The sequence below is a fragment of the Drosophila erecta genome, unplaced genomic scaffold (genome assembly GCF_003286155.1).
Source record: "Drosophila erecta strain 14021-0224.00,06,07 unplaced genomic scaffold, DereRS2 tig00000000-arrow-pilon, whole genome shotgun sequence".
Taxonomy (NCBI): Eukaryota; Metazoa; Arthropoda; class Insecta; order Diptera; family Drosophilidae; genus Drosophila; species Drosophila erecta.
The window spans coordinates 2399602-2412187 of NW_020825194.1; the positions used below are offsets into that span (position 1 = coordinate 2399602).

General features: G+C 45.0%; 5 protein-coding genes and 1 non-coding gene across 8 annotated transcripts; 4 read left to right on the plus strand and 2 right to left on the minus strand.

The window, feature by feature from the left end:
• The first annotated feature begins 137 nt into the window (after positions 1-137).
• Positions 138-5092, plus strand: LOC6554480 (zinc transporter ZIP13 homolog). Of its 2 annotated transcripts, XM_001981257.3 has the most exons (6): positions 138-540; positions 3482-3822; positions 3888-3995; positions 4055-4468; positions 4526-4681; positions 4740-5092. In XM_001981257.3, the coding sequence occupies exons 2-6, from the start codon at positions 3612-3614 to the stop codon at positions 4916-4918; spliced, it is 1068 nt and encodes a 355-aa protein (XP_001981293.1). In that variant the 5' UTR covers positions 138-540; positions 3482-3611; the 3' UTR covers positions 4919-5092. The 2 variants fall into 2 exon arrangements, with proteins under 2 accessions (XP_001981293.1, XP_026833623.1); XM_026977822.1 differs by lacking the exon at positions 138-540 and having other exon boundaries at positions 3363-3822.
• A 171-nt stretch (positions 5093-5263) lies between these two features.
• Positions 5264-7088, minus strand: LOC6554328 (40S ribosomal protein S8). The gene is made up of 4 exons (XM_001981258.3): positions 6916-7088; positions 6545-6651; positions 5662-6073; positions 5264-5444 (listed from the first exon to the last, which is right to left on the minus strand). The coding sequence occupies exons 1-4, from the start codon at positions 6917-6919 to the stop codon at positions 5341-5343; spliced, it is 627 nt and encodes a 208-aa protein (XP_001981294.1). The 5' UTR covers positions 6920-7088; the 3' UTR covers positions 5264-5340.
• Positions 5517-5562, minus strand: LOC6554329. The gene has a single exon (XR_046866.2). It is a non-coding gene; the product is annotated as a small nucleolar RNA R442 (small nucleolar RNA).
• A 205-nt stretch (positions 7089-7293) lies between the features above and the next one.
• On the plus strand, positions 7294-8581 carry LOC6554331. Of its 2 annotated transcripts, none has more exons than XM_001981259.3 (2): positions 7294-8137; positions 8200-8581. In XM_001981259.3, exons 1-2 carry the CDS (start codon positions 7484-7486, stop codon positions 8485-8487), a joined length of 942 nt encoding a protein of 313 aa, XP_001981295.1. In that variant the 5' UTR covers positions 7294-7483; the 3' UTR covers positions 8488-8581. The 2 variants fall into 2 exon arrangements, with proteins under 2 accessions (XP_001981295.1, XP_015009185.1); XM_015153699.2 differs by having other exon boundaries at positions 7295-8137; positions 8221-8581.
• A 371-nt stretch (positions 8582-8952) lies between these two features.
• LOC113563713 lies at positions 8953-11074 on the plus strand. The gene is made up of 2 exons (XM_026975763.1): positions 8953-9164; positions 9214-11074. The coding sequence occupies exons 1-2, from the start codon at positions 9080-9082 to the stop codon at positions 10947-10949; spliced, it is 1821 nt and encodes a 606-aa protein (XP_026831564.1). The 5' UTR covers positions 8953-9079; the 3' UTR covers positions 10950-11074.
• A 54-nt stretch (positions 11075-11128) lies between these two features.
• On the plus strand, positions 11129-12399 carry LOC6554333. The gene is made up of 2 exons (XM_001981261.3): positions 11129-11348; positions 11405-12399. The coding sequence occupies exons 1-2, from the start codon at positions 11252-11254 to the stop codon at positions 12313-12315; spliced, it is 1008 nt and encodes a 335-aa protein (XP_001981297.2). The 5' UTR covers positions 11129-11251; the 3' UTR covers positions 12316-12399.
• Positions 12400-12586: the final 187 nt, after the last annotated feature.

Sequence of the window (12586 nt, forward strand, 5' to 3'; positions counted from 1 at the left end):
GACAGTCTACACATATGTGCCAAATTTTACATTGGTATTATAATTTCGACTAGTAGTCATCGCTTTGGTTTCAAACCCTCGTTTGGATCTGTGCTAAGCTATAATACAACTTATCGATAGCACGACATTTTGTAAATATTTTGCCACCACCATCCAAATGCACCATATTGCTTTGTTTTTGTATTTTCCGCACGGCCCTCGAACAAAGTAAACAAATGTATAAATGCATGTGTTTTTGGCGAGCTTGTAACTTTTAGTGAAGCGACGCGCGGGGCGACGACATCGACATAAAGCCCGAGATTCGAATTCCGCGGGGCCAAGCGTACGTTTAACTCTCGGGGAGCCCGGTCCCAATAAACGTGAATTCACGCAATTACTTCGCAGTAAAAATACATTGGGTACCAATGATCGCTACTACGCAATAGACAAGTAATTTATCATACAATTTCGCCACTGCAAAAACCGAAAGTTTCGGGTTTTACTAACCGCAATACAAGTGATAAGAGCACGTTAACCTGTTCCCGTTGCAGCTCAATAACGGTAAAAATAATAACGGTTAAACAGGAATCGGGCTTAAAGATAAATTCTGGCATTTAAAGAAAGAGCCACTAAATGATTATGTGACAATTCGCTTTGTGGTGAAAGAGATCTGAATAAAGTAAAACTTATAATATATGTAGAAGCGTAGGTTCTCGAAGTCTGAAAACATAAGTGTTGCAATCGACTCAGCTGGTGTTGCTTATCAGTTATGTACATGTTTTTTGTAGATAATTTCATTGTTTTATCGTGCGGTTTAAAGTAAAAGAATCAACGACATTATTCGAAAAATGTGGTGCTCTATTGTGCTCAAATTACTGGCTTCCGCATAGATATCTTGATATGCCGCATAACTAACCTAGTGTAAGATTATCAACCGCACGTCACTAATAGCGGCCATATTTGAGCAATTTTCAACAGTACTCAATCTAATCTCAAATCTGTGCTCTGAACAATACTATAATATTGCGTTTTATCAGCGGTACATAATGCAAAAACAAATGGACTAGACTTTGTTGAACAACAATACAATGATAACTTGTTTGGCAAACTGGTTTCGCGGCTTCAATCTTGTTTATTAACCATCATGGAGAATCAAAGGGTTTGCCTCTCTGTATGCTGGAAAATCAAACTCGAAGCCATGTGATACTCAGTACTCAGTTGTGGGCGTAGAAATACATTTCACCCTGATCGGAACAAAGAACTTTGTTTTGTATACAAGGGTGACAAATCTATTTATGACGAGTGCTGCAAGGGTAAAGCTCGATTATAACTCGGGAAAATACCCAGTTTTTTTCCCAATCCCATATTCCTTAATATTCATTGATAATGAAAGTGCATGTTTATATTTTGCACTTTCTTATCCGCACGTTTTGATTGATAATCAAAACGTGTCCACTTTTTAGTACAGGGTGCAAGAATAATAGCCGACAATAATGATTCACAGGAAATCTATAAATTGCATTGTTTCATAAGCTTGTATGTATATATCTATCATTGGAACCCCCTGATTAAATTTTCGATTCTATTCAACTATAAGAACGTGTGCAGAAGACGATTCCTCACCCACAACGAGCTCAGTTAGCGGCGAGATAACACACGACTTGTGGAGCTTGGAGCATAAATTTCCGCATTAGCAACGCTCAAGTGTGATATACATAGTTACTGGTATTGTGTTAACAGTTGGAGGTATTCAAATACGCGCATGCCACAAATCAACTTTAAATCGCAGAATAATCTATTGTCCTCGAGTTTTTCAACAAAATAGTGCCACATTATGATCATTGAATACGTGCGCGACTCGTGAATAGATTCGTGAATAACTATCTGAGTGAAATTAACAGGATTCCCGGAATTAGTCCGCAAGTCGGGACTGTCTTCTCATTGAGGGCTCGCCCAAAAAACACAACAATTAAGTCCAACAGCTAAATACATAATTCCCATTTATTGTGCTGAAATTGTATTATTTACTCAACTGATCACACCATAAAACCAACTTGAGTGGCTTCCTAGTACCGAATTTCGACTACTTTACGTAAAACCGGGTCTGAATCTGAACAAGATGACTCTTTGCTATTCTTGTTTCCAGTATTTCGCAGAGATTATCTTTAAAGGGCATACTGTGCAATATACAGTAGAGTAGATTAAAAGCGTGAAGCAGTCATGGTTCACAGGGAGAAAATGTAGTATTGGAGCTTGGAGCAAGTGAACCGAGTGAGTCACTAGTTCTTACAGCCTCCTACCTATAGTCTTTACAGATATTCAGTCTACAAGTAATTACACGACGTCTAAATCTAATCTAAATAATTTGCTTTTTGATAGTTCAATGACAACGGATACGAAAGATAAGAGCTGGCCATAGTTATAGTACAGACTTCGCCTACATGGGGTCGTGATCGTTTTCACATCGCTACAGGAGTGGCGAGGTATACTCATTCCCAGTAGAAGGGAATTCTTGGTCATCATTCCCCCGATTTTAAGTTCAATTCCCCAATACACATGCGTAGTATTGCCGTTTGGCAAAGCCGCCGAAATCGTGGCACTCCATTGTGCTGGTGCCATCGTAATCTTATCGCTCAAAGTGAACAGTTTAAGCTGCATCGTGCACATCAAATCGGAAATCAAATGGAAACAAAATATCTTGACGTGGGCGTTGCGAACCAGCGTCTCCTGGAAATTCATTTAGTCTGTTTCTGCACATTGAGAGCGACGGTTTGACGGTTACCGAGTTTGGAAATTACGTTTCGCCCAACTTACGATCTGTTTTGGTTGGTGGCAGTGATTTAAGAGTAGTTACTTCTCGAGAGACGGCTGACTTACAAAGGGAATTATTCCTCCACGCGTAGATGATTCTAAAGAAAATCCAGAATAGCAATCACATTCAAACTAAGCATATAACTACATCTAAATTGCTTATAAATTATAGAAAAAGCCAATTAATTATTGCTCGAACTCGAACAATCGAAATTGGCAAAGATATTAATCATTTAAGTACCTGCATTTTAGATAAAGTCCACCAGGTTCGCTGTGATATGGGTAACAAGTTCAGCGATGAACGATTTGATATTTTATTGGTTACAGTGAGGCAGGACACGCTTACTCATCCTGATGAAGCTATCGGGCAATGGTCTTAGTTTGATTGACTGCTCTTCCCTATGAAGCCGTCTAGGCACACTTAAGTTTTCATGATTAAATTTTACAGAGACTCGCTTATCAAACCTGACAACAGGCGCAGTTGGAAGTATTTTTCCTGCCCCTTTATTGATTATGGCTGACATTGTCCATATCTAAAGGATTTTCGCATCACCTTCTGTCTGATACTAAGAACCGCATCTAGTTGTTCAATGATTTTGTTGCCAGGTGGCGGATTACTAAATTTTTCATATCAAAATTTACGTGTGTGCCGACATTTCTTAAACAATTAAAATTATATTTCCTATTTTAGCTGGGTCGAGTCGTCGAACACGGCACGTATTCCTCCGAAAGTCACTGAACAGCAGCAGCCAGCAGTGACTGAAGAATCCTAAGTTCCGGCACAGAGCAGCACATAAGTAGCCGTAGAAGGGCAGCCGAAAATGACCACGAACAGCAGCTTCTTCGATGAACACATCGCCATGATATACTTCAACCTGGTGGACCAGTACATGCCCGCGTACTTCAAAAGCTTCGAGTACACACCATGGGTTTTCTCTCTGCTGGGATCGGTGGTCATTGGACTGAGTGGCATATTCCCGCTGATCATCATTCCCACGGAGGAGAAAATGGCTAAGGAGGGATACAAAGATCGTAAGTCTTACACCTGCATACGAAAAGTACTTCAATTTAAACATGAATCCTTTCTTACCCTCCAGCTGCAGAATCAAAACTCCTGCGAGTGCTTCTCAGTTTTGCGGTCGGCGGTCTGCTGGGCGATGTGTTCCTCCACCTGTTGCCAGAAGCCTGGGAAGGCGATAATCAAGGTGAGTTGCGGTGAAATCCATGTTGTGAAATCATCTCTAATATTGGTTTTTCTTCTTAGATCCTTCTAGTCACCCATCCCTGCGCTCGGGCCTTTGGGTCCTTTCCGGCATACTGATTTTCACAATCGTGGAGAAAATCTTTTCCGGCTATGCCAGCGCGGACGACGAGAATCCTCAGCCCAAGTGCGTGGAGATAGCCAACTGCCTGTTGCGTCGACATGGAGGCCAACTACCAGAGGGCGAAACGTCCGAGAGTTGTGGCGGCGCCTGCGATATCGAAGATGTGGGTAAAGTCTGTTTCCTACGCGAGCGGGAACAAAAGTCCAAGGAAAAGAAGGAGCAGCCGAAGAAAGTGGCTGGGTATCTGAACCTCTTGGCCAACTCAATCGACAATTTCACACACGGTCTAGCCGTGGCTGGATCCTTTTTGGTGTCCTTCAGGCACGGAATCCTAGCGACATTCGCCATATTGCGTAAGTACTCATAGAACCAATTAAAAATATTGAATCTAAGTTATATTCATCCCACAGTTCACGAAATTCCACACGAGGTGGGCGATTTCGCAATCCTGCTTAGATCTGGGTTCAGTCGTTGGGACGCCGCGCGTGCGCAACTTCTCACGGCTGGAGCTGGCCTGCTCGGTGCTCTGGTGGCCATCGGTGGCTCCGGCGTAACGTCGGCCATGGGTAAGCTTAAATGGGCTCTCCGGGTGACAAACAAGTGATCTTATCTTAACATTAACAGAGGCACGTACTTCGTGGATTATGCCGTTCACTGCCGGCGGCTTTCTGCACATTGCTCTGGTCACAGTATTACCTGATCTCTTGAAGGAGGAGGAGCGCAAGGAGTCCATTAAGCAGCTGCTAGCACTGATATTTGGCATTGCGTTAATGGCCGTGATGACCATGCTATTCGAACACTAGGAACTTTAGCTGACAGCAGTATAAGAAGAAAATTGAAACCAGACATTTAGTTTGCTCTAAGATTGTCACTGGCAGTTTTAAATTTACATGAATTTGTTGTACTTTATGGGATTCAACATCCTGCCTGCGTTATGTAATTATAGCCATTATAAATGATATTTAAACTATTGTTAATGATTACGTATTACTGTATCATACTTATGAAACGAAAATTCAATAGACATTTAACGAACATTCGTATCTTCTATGTGGATTTTATTTGGGTGAACACCAGGACAGTGTACTGCCCACTATTTGGAAGCCATTCCTTTGTCAGCAGGCAAATTAAAGAAAAAAATCGAAAAATGCACTTCCTATAAAAAACAAGTTGTTTTATTCCGTTTTTCTTTGCAAATCATGTCTTGCAAGCTTATCTAGTGCCTTTATTTCTTAGACTTGATCTTCTTAAGGTAGAATTCCAACTCCTTGCCTTCCAAAATGTAGCCGTCGGAGCGACCGCATTGTCCGGGGCGGGAAGAAATGCAAGCTGGAAGGGAAAATAATAGGGAATTAGAGTGGGGCTCCCAGTGAATGGAAAGGCTAGAATGTTAAGTGGTTGGATCAGAGTAACTATGACAAGCGGAGTCACACCCAGCAGGCTTGCATCTCTCTTAAAACAAGATCGACACAATAAAGTAGCTGGATCGCTAAGGTTTTTACATCACTATAACAAGCTTTAAAAATAATCAATCAAGAATACACACCCAAGATGCGGCCGGAGGTGAACTGATCCTCGAGGGCCTGCTCGACCTTGCCGTACTTCTGGCGCTCCAGGTACTTCTTCATGACCTTTTCGCTGCGCTTCTTAGTCAGCACGTCGTTCTCGTCCTCCTTCTGGGCGTGCTTGGGGTTACGCTTGCGTCCCAGGGGCAGCACGTAGTGCGCCTCGTACCACTGGCGGAAGGGCGTGGCATCGATGACCACGATGCTGTTCTTCACCAGGGTCTTGGTGCGCACCAGCTCGTTGTTGGAGGCGTTGTACACCACATCGGCGATACGGGTCTTGCGCGCCACTCCCTCGGAGGCCCAGGCGAAGTTTCCGGTTTCCAGGCGGAGAGCACGGAGCTTGGTGTTTCCACCACGAGTGCGCACCTTGTGCACGCGACCGGAGCCAAGCTGAAAGAAAAAGAGTTCTTGGTTAGTCCGGACACACAGCGTTGAGGACCTTATGCAGGAGACGATATAAATCAGTAGTCCGAACATAAAGCTTTTCAATCATCAAGAAGAGTGCTCGAGAGCACAATTGCAGTTGACACGCGTTAACATCATTTTATATTGCATTGGATTACTAGGACAGGTTATCTCATACTTTTCACAGATTGTCGGTGGATAGGCAGGTAAATACATCTTATTCCTTTATATATTATTGAATATAATATATAACAAATATTGAAAACACCATATCTCAAACATACAACATTAGGACCATGTGTGTAGTTCACGATGGTTAGATAAAAACACTAAAAATGTGCTCGGTTCCCAAGCGCACCTTTCAGCACCGACCACTAACCCTTAGTGGGAGTATGAGAAACTGAACCCTGGCATCCGAATACACAGCCACTCAGATTATCTGGAGATTATCCTTACCTTGGTGTTGGCGGCGGGGCGTCCCAACTCGAACTTGCGCTTCTTGCGGAGCGACTTGCGCTTGCCTCCGGTGGCCCGGCGTTTGTGTGCACTATCGCGGCTAATACCTGGTGATTGATAAATAAGGGCAAGTTAGTACAAGTCGCACGGAAAAGTCGAAAAAAAACCAAGAACATGGGCACGTTTACGGGCGCTCTCAAAAGAGCCGCACCAAGTTAAATGCACTGATATTTCTTTAAATTCACACATTCCCCGTTGCTTTTCACTCGATGCGGTTGTAAACGTACTTTATGCGCACTTTCATGATGTTTGCGGGCCGTATTCAGCCCATTTTCTTGATATTTCGACGCAATTTGCAGGAGTCGACTTACCCATGTTCGAGTAAAAAGCGAGAAAGAAAGGAAAAGACACGCACAGCACCTCGTGTCAAAAAAGTAGGGTTATCTTTTTGACAGTTGCCGCTGTTGGGCAACGCTGTGCTGTTAACGCGCGCATTACAGTACACTCGGTGCTGTTGCATAAATTCAAATATAAATTTGTAGCAACTAGAATCAGTTAAATAGAGTAAGAGAAGCGTTGAAAAATTGGACCCAACTTTTTATATGTGTAAATCATATTTAGCAATATTCATTTTGAATACAACAGAAATTTAATTGCAATTAGGAATACAATACTGCCACCTATAACATGATCTACGTAACATAAGTGAGTACCCTTACTGCTGTAGAAATATAGAAACTGTTGAGCGAGGTGTGGCCAGCTTGCGTTTCTAACAGACCACTCTCAGCTTGGCAAACTGTTAGGTTGTGGCTTCGCGCAAACGGTCACACCCTCATTTTGCACCGAAAATAATTGCAATTTGATAAATAAACGCGACAATTGCAAACGAATTGGTAAGGAGCGGGCGAAACTGCAACCATCGGATTTGCGGGAGCAGCTATGGTTGGGAAAAACTTTAAGGCTCTAGCCCACTTCCACCGCCTGACCGAGTACATAGTTCAGTGCAAGCACTGCGACAAGACGTTGTCCTCCAAACACACATCCTCCAACTTGACGCGCCATTTAATCCGGAACCACAAGCTCCTGGCCCGCACGATTTTCGCTGGCGAGGAGGGTAAGATGCTGGCGGAGCTGAAGGACGAGCTGGAAGCATCCGCATCAGAAGACCTGAGCATGGAGCTCACAGAGGGCGAGGGCGAGACCAAGTCTGCGGTGCGCGGCATCATGAGCGTGAAGCGGGAACAGGAGCAGATGGAGCGGCACAGCCAGGAGGAGATGCGCAACAAGGTCATTGGGAAGAACAACAAGCTCTGGGCCCACTTCATCCGCATATCAGAATTCATGGCCAAATGCATGCACTGCGGCAAGACGCTCTCCTCGAAGCACTCGTCCTCCAATCTTATGCGCCACATCGTTCGGCGCCACACCAGCCTGGCCAAGACGCTGAACCACTCGCACCAGCACCTCATGACACCCAAGAAGGAGTCGTACAGCAGCCTGGAGCGTAGGCAGGCTGCTGATCCCCTGGAAAAAGTCAACTTTGACGATGTGGACAGCATCATCGAGAAGGTGGCCGAACACCTGGACGAAGAGGTTTGTCCGCGGGCCACTCCCTACCCACTTACCCTCTACATGCTTTCGATCTCTGGTTTAAGGTCACTTCGATTTCGCTGCAGGAACCCTTCTACGAGTACGTGGTGGACAACTCCGACTCCGTTGTGGTGGACAGGTGCGAGGAGCAGGAGCAGGAGCCAGCGGAGATGCAGAACATGATTCCGCCGGACAGCGTCTCGTTGGCGGAATCCACCACCCAGCTGGACGAGAAACTTAAGGCGGAAACGATATACTACAACGAGATGGCCGAGTTGGCCAGAGCCAAGCGCCGGCTCATCGATCTGCAGACCAAGAAGCTGCTCCTGGACATGAACGTGGTGGACAACTAGCCCACCGACGATTGGAATGGCTTTTATTTGTAGGTGGATAAGGCGGGCAATATGATAATTTAAACTTAGGTATGATTATACTTTAAACACTTAATGATCTGTGCATTACTGTGCTGGGGAAGGGTAAAGAAATTGAAAGAGAAGAATTTTTGCCACAACAGCGATGAATTGCATGTTACATATGTTTTATGTCTTTTCATTAATTTATATATATTTTTTTGTAAAAACTGCTGGCGTAAATTCGTTCATTTCAGCTCGTAAATAAACTTCGTTACGCTTAGGATTAGTAACAAAATGTACTTCAATTATGTGTTATTAATGAGTATTTTCTGATTTCGGTTCTCTAATTGCTGGAACTATTTACATATTCAATTGGGAGCACTGTACTTAAACGGGCGAAAATAACGGATATCAATCAGAATTATCAGATTACAATAAGATGTTTAATATGCCAAATGCGGTCACACTCTTCGATAATTTTTAATATCGAAGTAGGTTCTGTCAATTATCGCAACAAAACAGGCTGAGTTTTGTTTACTTTTGCGGTCAAAGCTTCCGCACTGTAATAACATGGTAATATTGTATTTTTATCATGACTAGATATTCACGCGAGGACCCACGCTTTGCTCCAACTCCCTGTTCCTGGGAGAACAAAAACGTAAAACCGGGTTATGAAGGTATGTCGAGTATCTTGTGGAGCCACCTAACTAAAGTGAGACCTCTTAGATTCTGACGGCTTGGAACGCGCATCCTGGGCTCGCCGCAAGGATTGCGATGACTCACAGGAATCAGGGATTAGGGGAGGACGCTATGGAACTGCTCAACGAAGCTCTCCAATTAGGAGCGTTCATCAGCAGCGTAAGCGAAACGGATCATTGGACTCAAATGGGAAGAATCACAAACGGTCAAGGGGTGCAGATGCACCTCAGTCTATTTCGGCTTGGAGGTATAAGGAGTTGATCCAGGACAACCTGTCAATGGCCCTGGTGGATGAGATCCACGCAGACGGCTGCTTGCTCTTCGAAAAGTGGGGGGAGATCGAGACCAGGCTGGCGGACATGGTGGCGGATAAACTAACGGCGGTGCCACAAGGACCCAATCCGTTGCTTGACTCGTCACTTGTTATCCGGGGCCACCGGGTGATTAGGTGCGAGGATGGCTTCTCCAAGATCTTCCTCGAGGATTGTATTGAGCAATTGGCCGACGCATGGAATGGAGTACGCATCAAGCTTGTCCACGCCAGCGAAATACCCAGTCCAAGTCAAGCGGCCCTGGAAGTAGTCCAGGCACAACAGGTTCAGTATACGGAGGAGACGGTTGAGAACTCGTTAGGCTGGACACTACCTCGAGGAGCTCAATTGTCCGATACAGTGATCCAGGAGATCCAGATGCGTTTGCAGAACAAGCGAAGAGGCTATCAGCTGCGGTTTCAGATTAAGGATGGTCCAATAACCTGGAAAGTAATGGGTGGGCGAGGCTCACGAGTGCGTATTGCGTATTATACTCTCGCAAAGGACACGACGCGTATGGAGGACACAAAACAGGTAGAAGTGGAACAAGCTAAGGGAGCGCACAATACTAAGATTATCAGACAAAGTGTGATAGCTCATCAGGCGGAGGAGGTAACGCAATCAAGTGTGGAACAACAGACAGAGGTGAACTCATTCGGCTGGATAGTACTTCGTGGAGCTGAATTCTCCGGCGCAGCGATCAAAGAAATAAAGAACGGATTTCTGAACAAGTCAAAAGGACAAACGGCCCAGTTCCTGGTTAATGATGAGGGGAAATCTTGGAGAGTGACCGTCGGAAGTGACTTCCGAGTACGAATTACCGAGGACGTACCCGTGCATACTGAGGTAGAACAGACGGAGGCGAATTCGTCAAACTGGATAGTACCCCCAGGAGCTGAACTGTCCGAGGCTGCGATCCAGGAGATTCAGGCCCGTGTGCTGAAAAGAAACAATGTGAATCGGTTCAAATTCCTGGTAAGGGATGGGCCTAAGACGTGGAGAGTGCACACTCGAGGAAGTCAGTTAGTGCGCCTCTCCCCATATATTCCCACCCTGCAGGAAGTGCATCTCTCGAATACTACGGAGCAGAATATTAGAGATAAGTCGATGGAGATGGAGCCGACGGGAAATACGGAGCGCTCAGAGGATGCGGCGCATGCGAAGGACGTTAACCAGACGGAAAATGTGGATAAGTTGGATCAGTCCGATTGGAAGTTACCCCCAGGAGCTCAACTGTCCAACAAAGCGATTCTGCTTATCCAGGAGCGTATAGAAAAAACGTTACGCAAAGGTCGGTGCCCATTTTTGATAAGGGATGGCGACAACTTGTGGAGAGTCTTCCACTACAAAAACCAACCAGTTCGCATCGTTCCACACAATCCAGACATAGAAATTATGGAACACCACAAGAAAAATAGCATTAAACAGGATAGGAATTTGGGAAAAACCTAAGATCGCAAACAGCTTATAACTTTATTGTCCAGTTAGGACGCATGAATATCATTTGAAGTATGTGCTACTTATATTTGTACAAAGGAAAAGGCATTATGAAATTAATAAACAATTGAAGGAAAGAATTCGTATTGTTTTCAAATTCCTCTATGGTTTGAGCAACTGCTGAATTTCTATCATGTGTTCCAACCAGTTCGGTGGCATTGCAAAAAGTTCTTTTTTTAGGCATTTTCCCGCGCTGATGGTAAAAACATTGTGTTTATTGTTGAGATCTGGAAAAACAAGTCGCAATAAGTGCCAAAATGTACAGTAATTGGCCAAAGCAGGAGGACACCTTCTGCTATAAGGAAAATATAAAGGCTGAGCAGCTCGAGGATGTGATTGTTATCAATGACGATGGTAAGTCGCGCGTTGTCTGCCTTCTCGATGCTAACTGATCCACTTGGTATTTCAAGATCTGGGCGACTCTCTCTGGCGGCGGCGTCCGAAATCCGAGTCCCCATCCGAAACCCCTTGCTTCTCCTCACAGGACGCTAAACAAAAAGGTAAAATCCCTGATGCAGTTAAGGAGAAGAGGGAAAAGTCCAAGTCCCGCGTCCGCACTCGAGCCAAGGCCAGGAAAAAACGGAAGGCAGCGCAAAAAGCGGCCCAATCGACATATCCCAGGGATGTGTTTAATAAGATAAAGAAGCGTACGAAGCAAAAGAAACCGGCGCTCAAGAAGGCTAAGGTGCCCAAGAAGCCAAAGGGCCCAGGTCCCCCAAAGGCTGGGGAACCCAATGGGGCGGCGATTGACAACCTGGTAATGGCCCTGGTGGACGAGTTCCACGAAGACGGCTATTTGCTCAACGAAAAGTGGGAGGAGATCGAGACCAGACTGGCCCACATGGTGACTGACAGAGTCATGGCCATGCCAGGGGGTCCCGTTCCTTCCTTCGACTCTTCCGATGTGATCCGGGGCCACCGAGTGATTAGGTGCGTCGACGGCTTTTCAAAGATATTCCTTGCGGCGTGCATTGACACTATTGGCGACTCGTGGGACGGCATGCGCATAAGGCTCGTCCATGTCAGCGATATTCCTTGGCGTCCTCAAGCGCGCATCTGGTTGCCCCATGGTCAAATGGACCACAACCGGATTCTGATCTGTTTGAGAGCCCAGAACCTAGACATAGACATGTCCGACTGGTCCATCCTGAGGGCGGAGGAAATCACGAAGACTAGTCAAACTTTCCTGCTCCTCATCAACCGGAGGTGTCTGCCGCAACTGGAAGCAGCGGACTACAAGGTTCGCTACGGCATAAGAATGACCAGGATCAAGGTCATGTTGAGCCAAACAGACGTTTTGCCAAAGGAAGACGAGACGTGAAGACGTCGTGAAGGAAGGTCTTCCGCACTCAAGTACATTTCGCCGTTTTTCTTAAGAAGCAATAAATCCTCACGCTAAAAGCCATGTTCATTAGCATAAAGAAAGATTAAGATAACAGTAAGCTTATAAATATACAGATGGTAATACATATATTCCAAATTGTATACTACATTTAAGATTAAGATATTAAGATATTTTTGAATAAAGAACTCAACATCCGAGGTGCGAATACCCCTCATGGTTCAAGGCGAAGCTGACTTGTTAGCAGTTT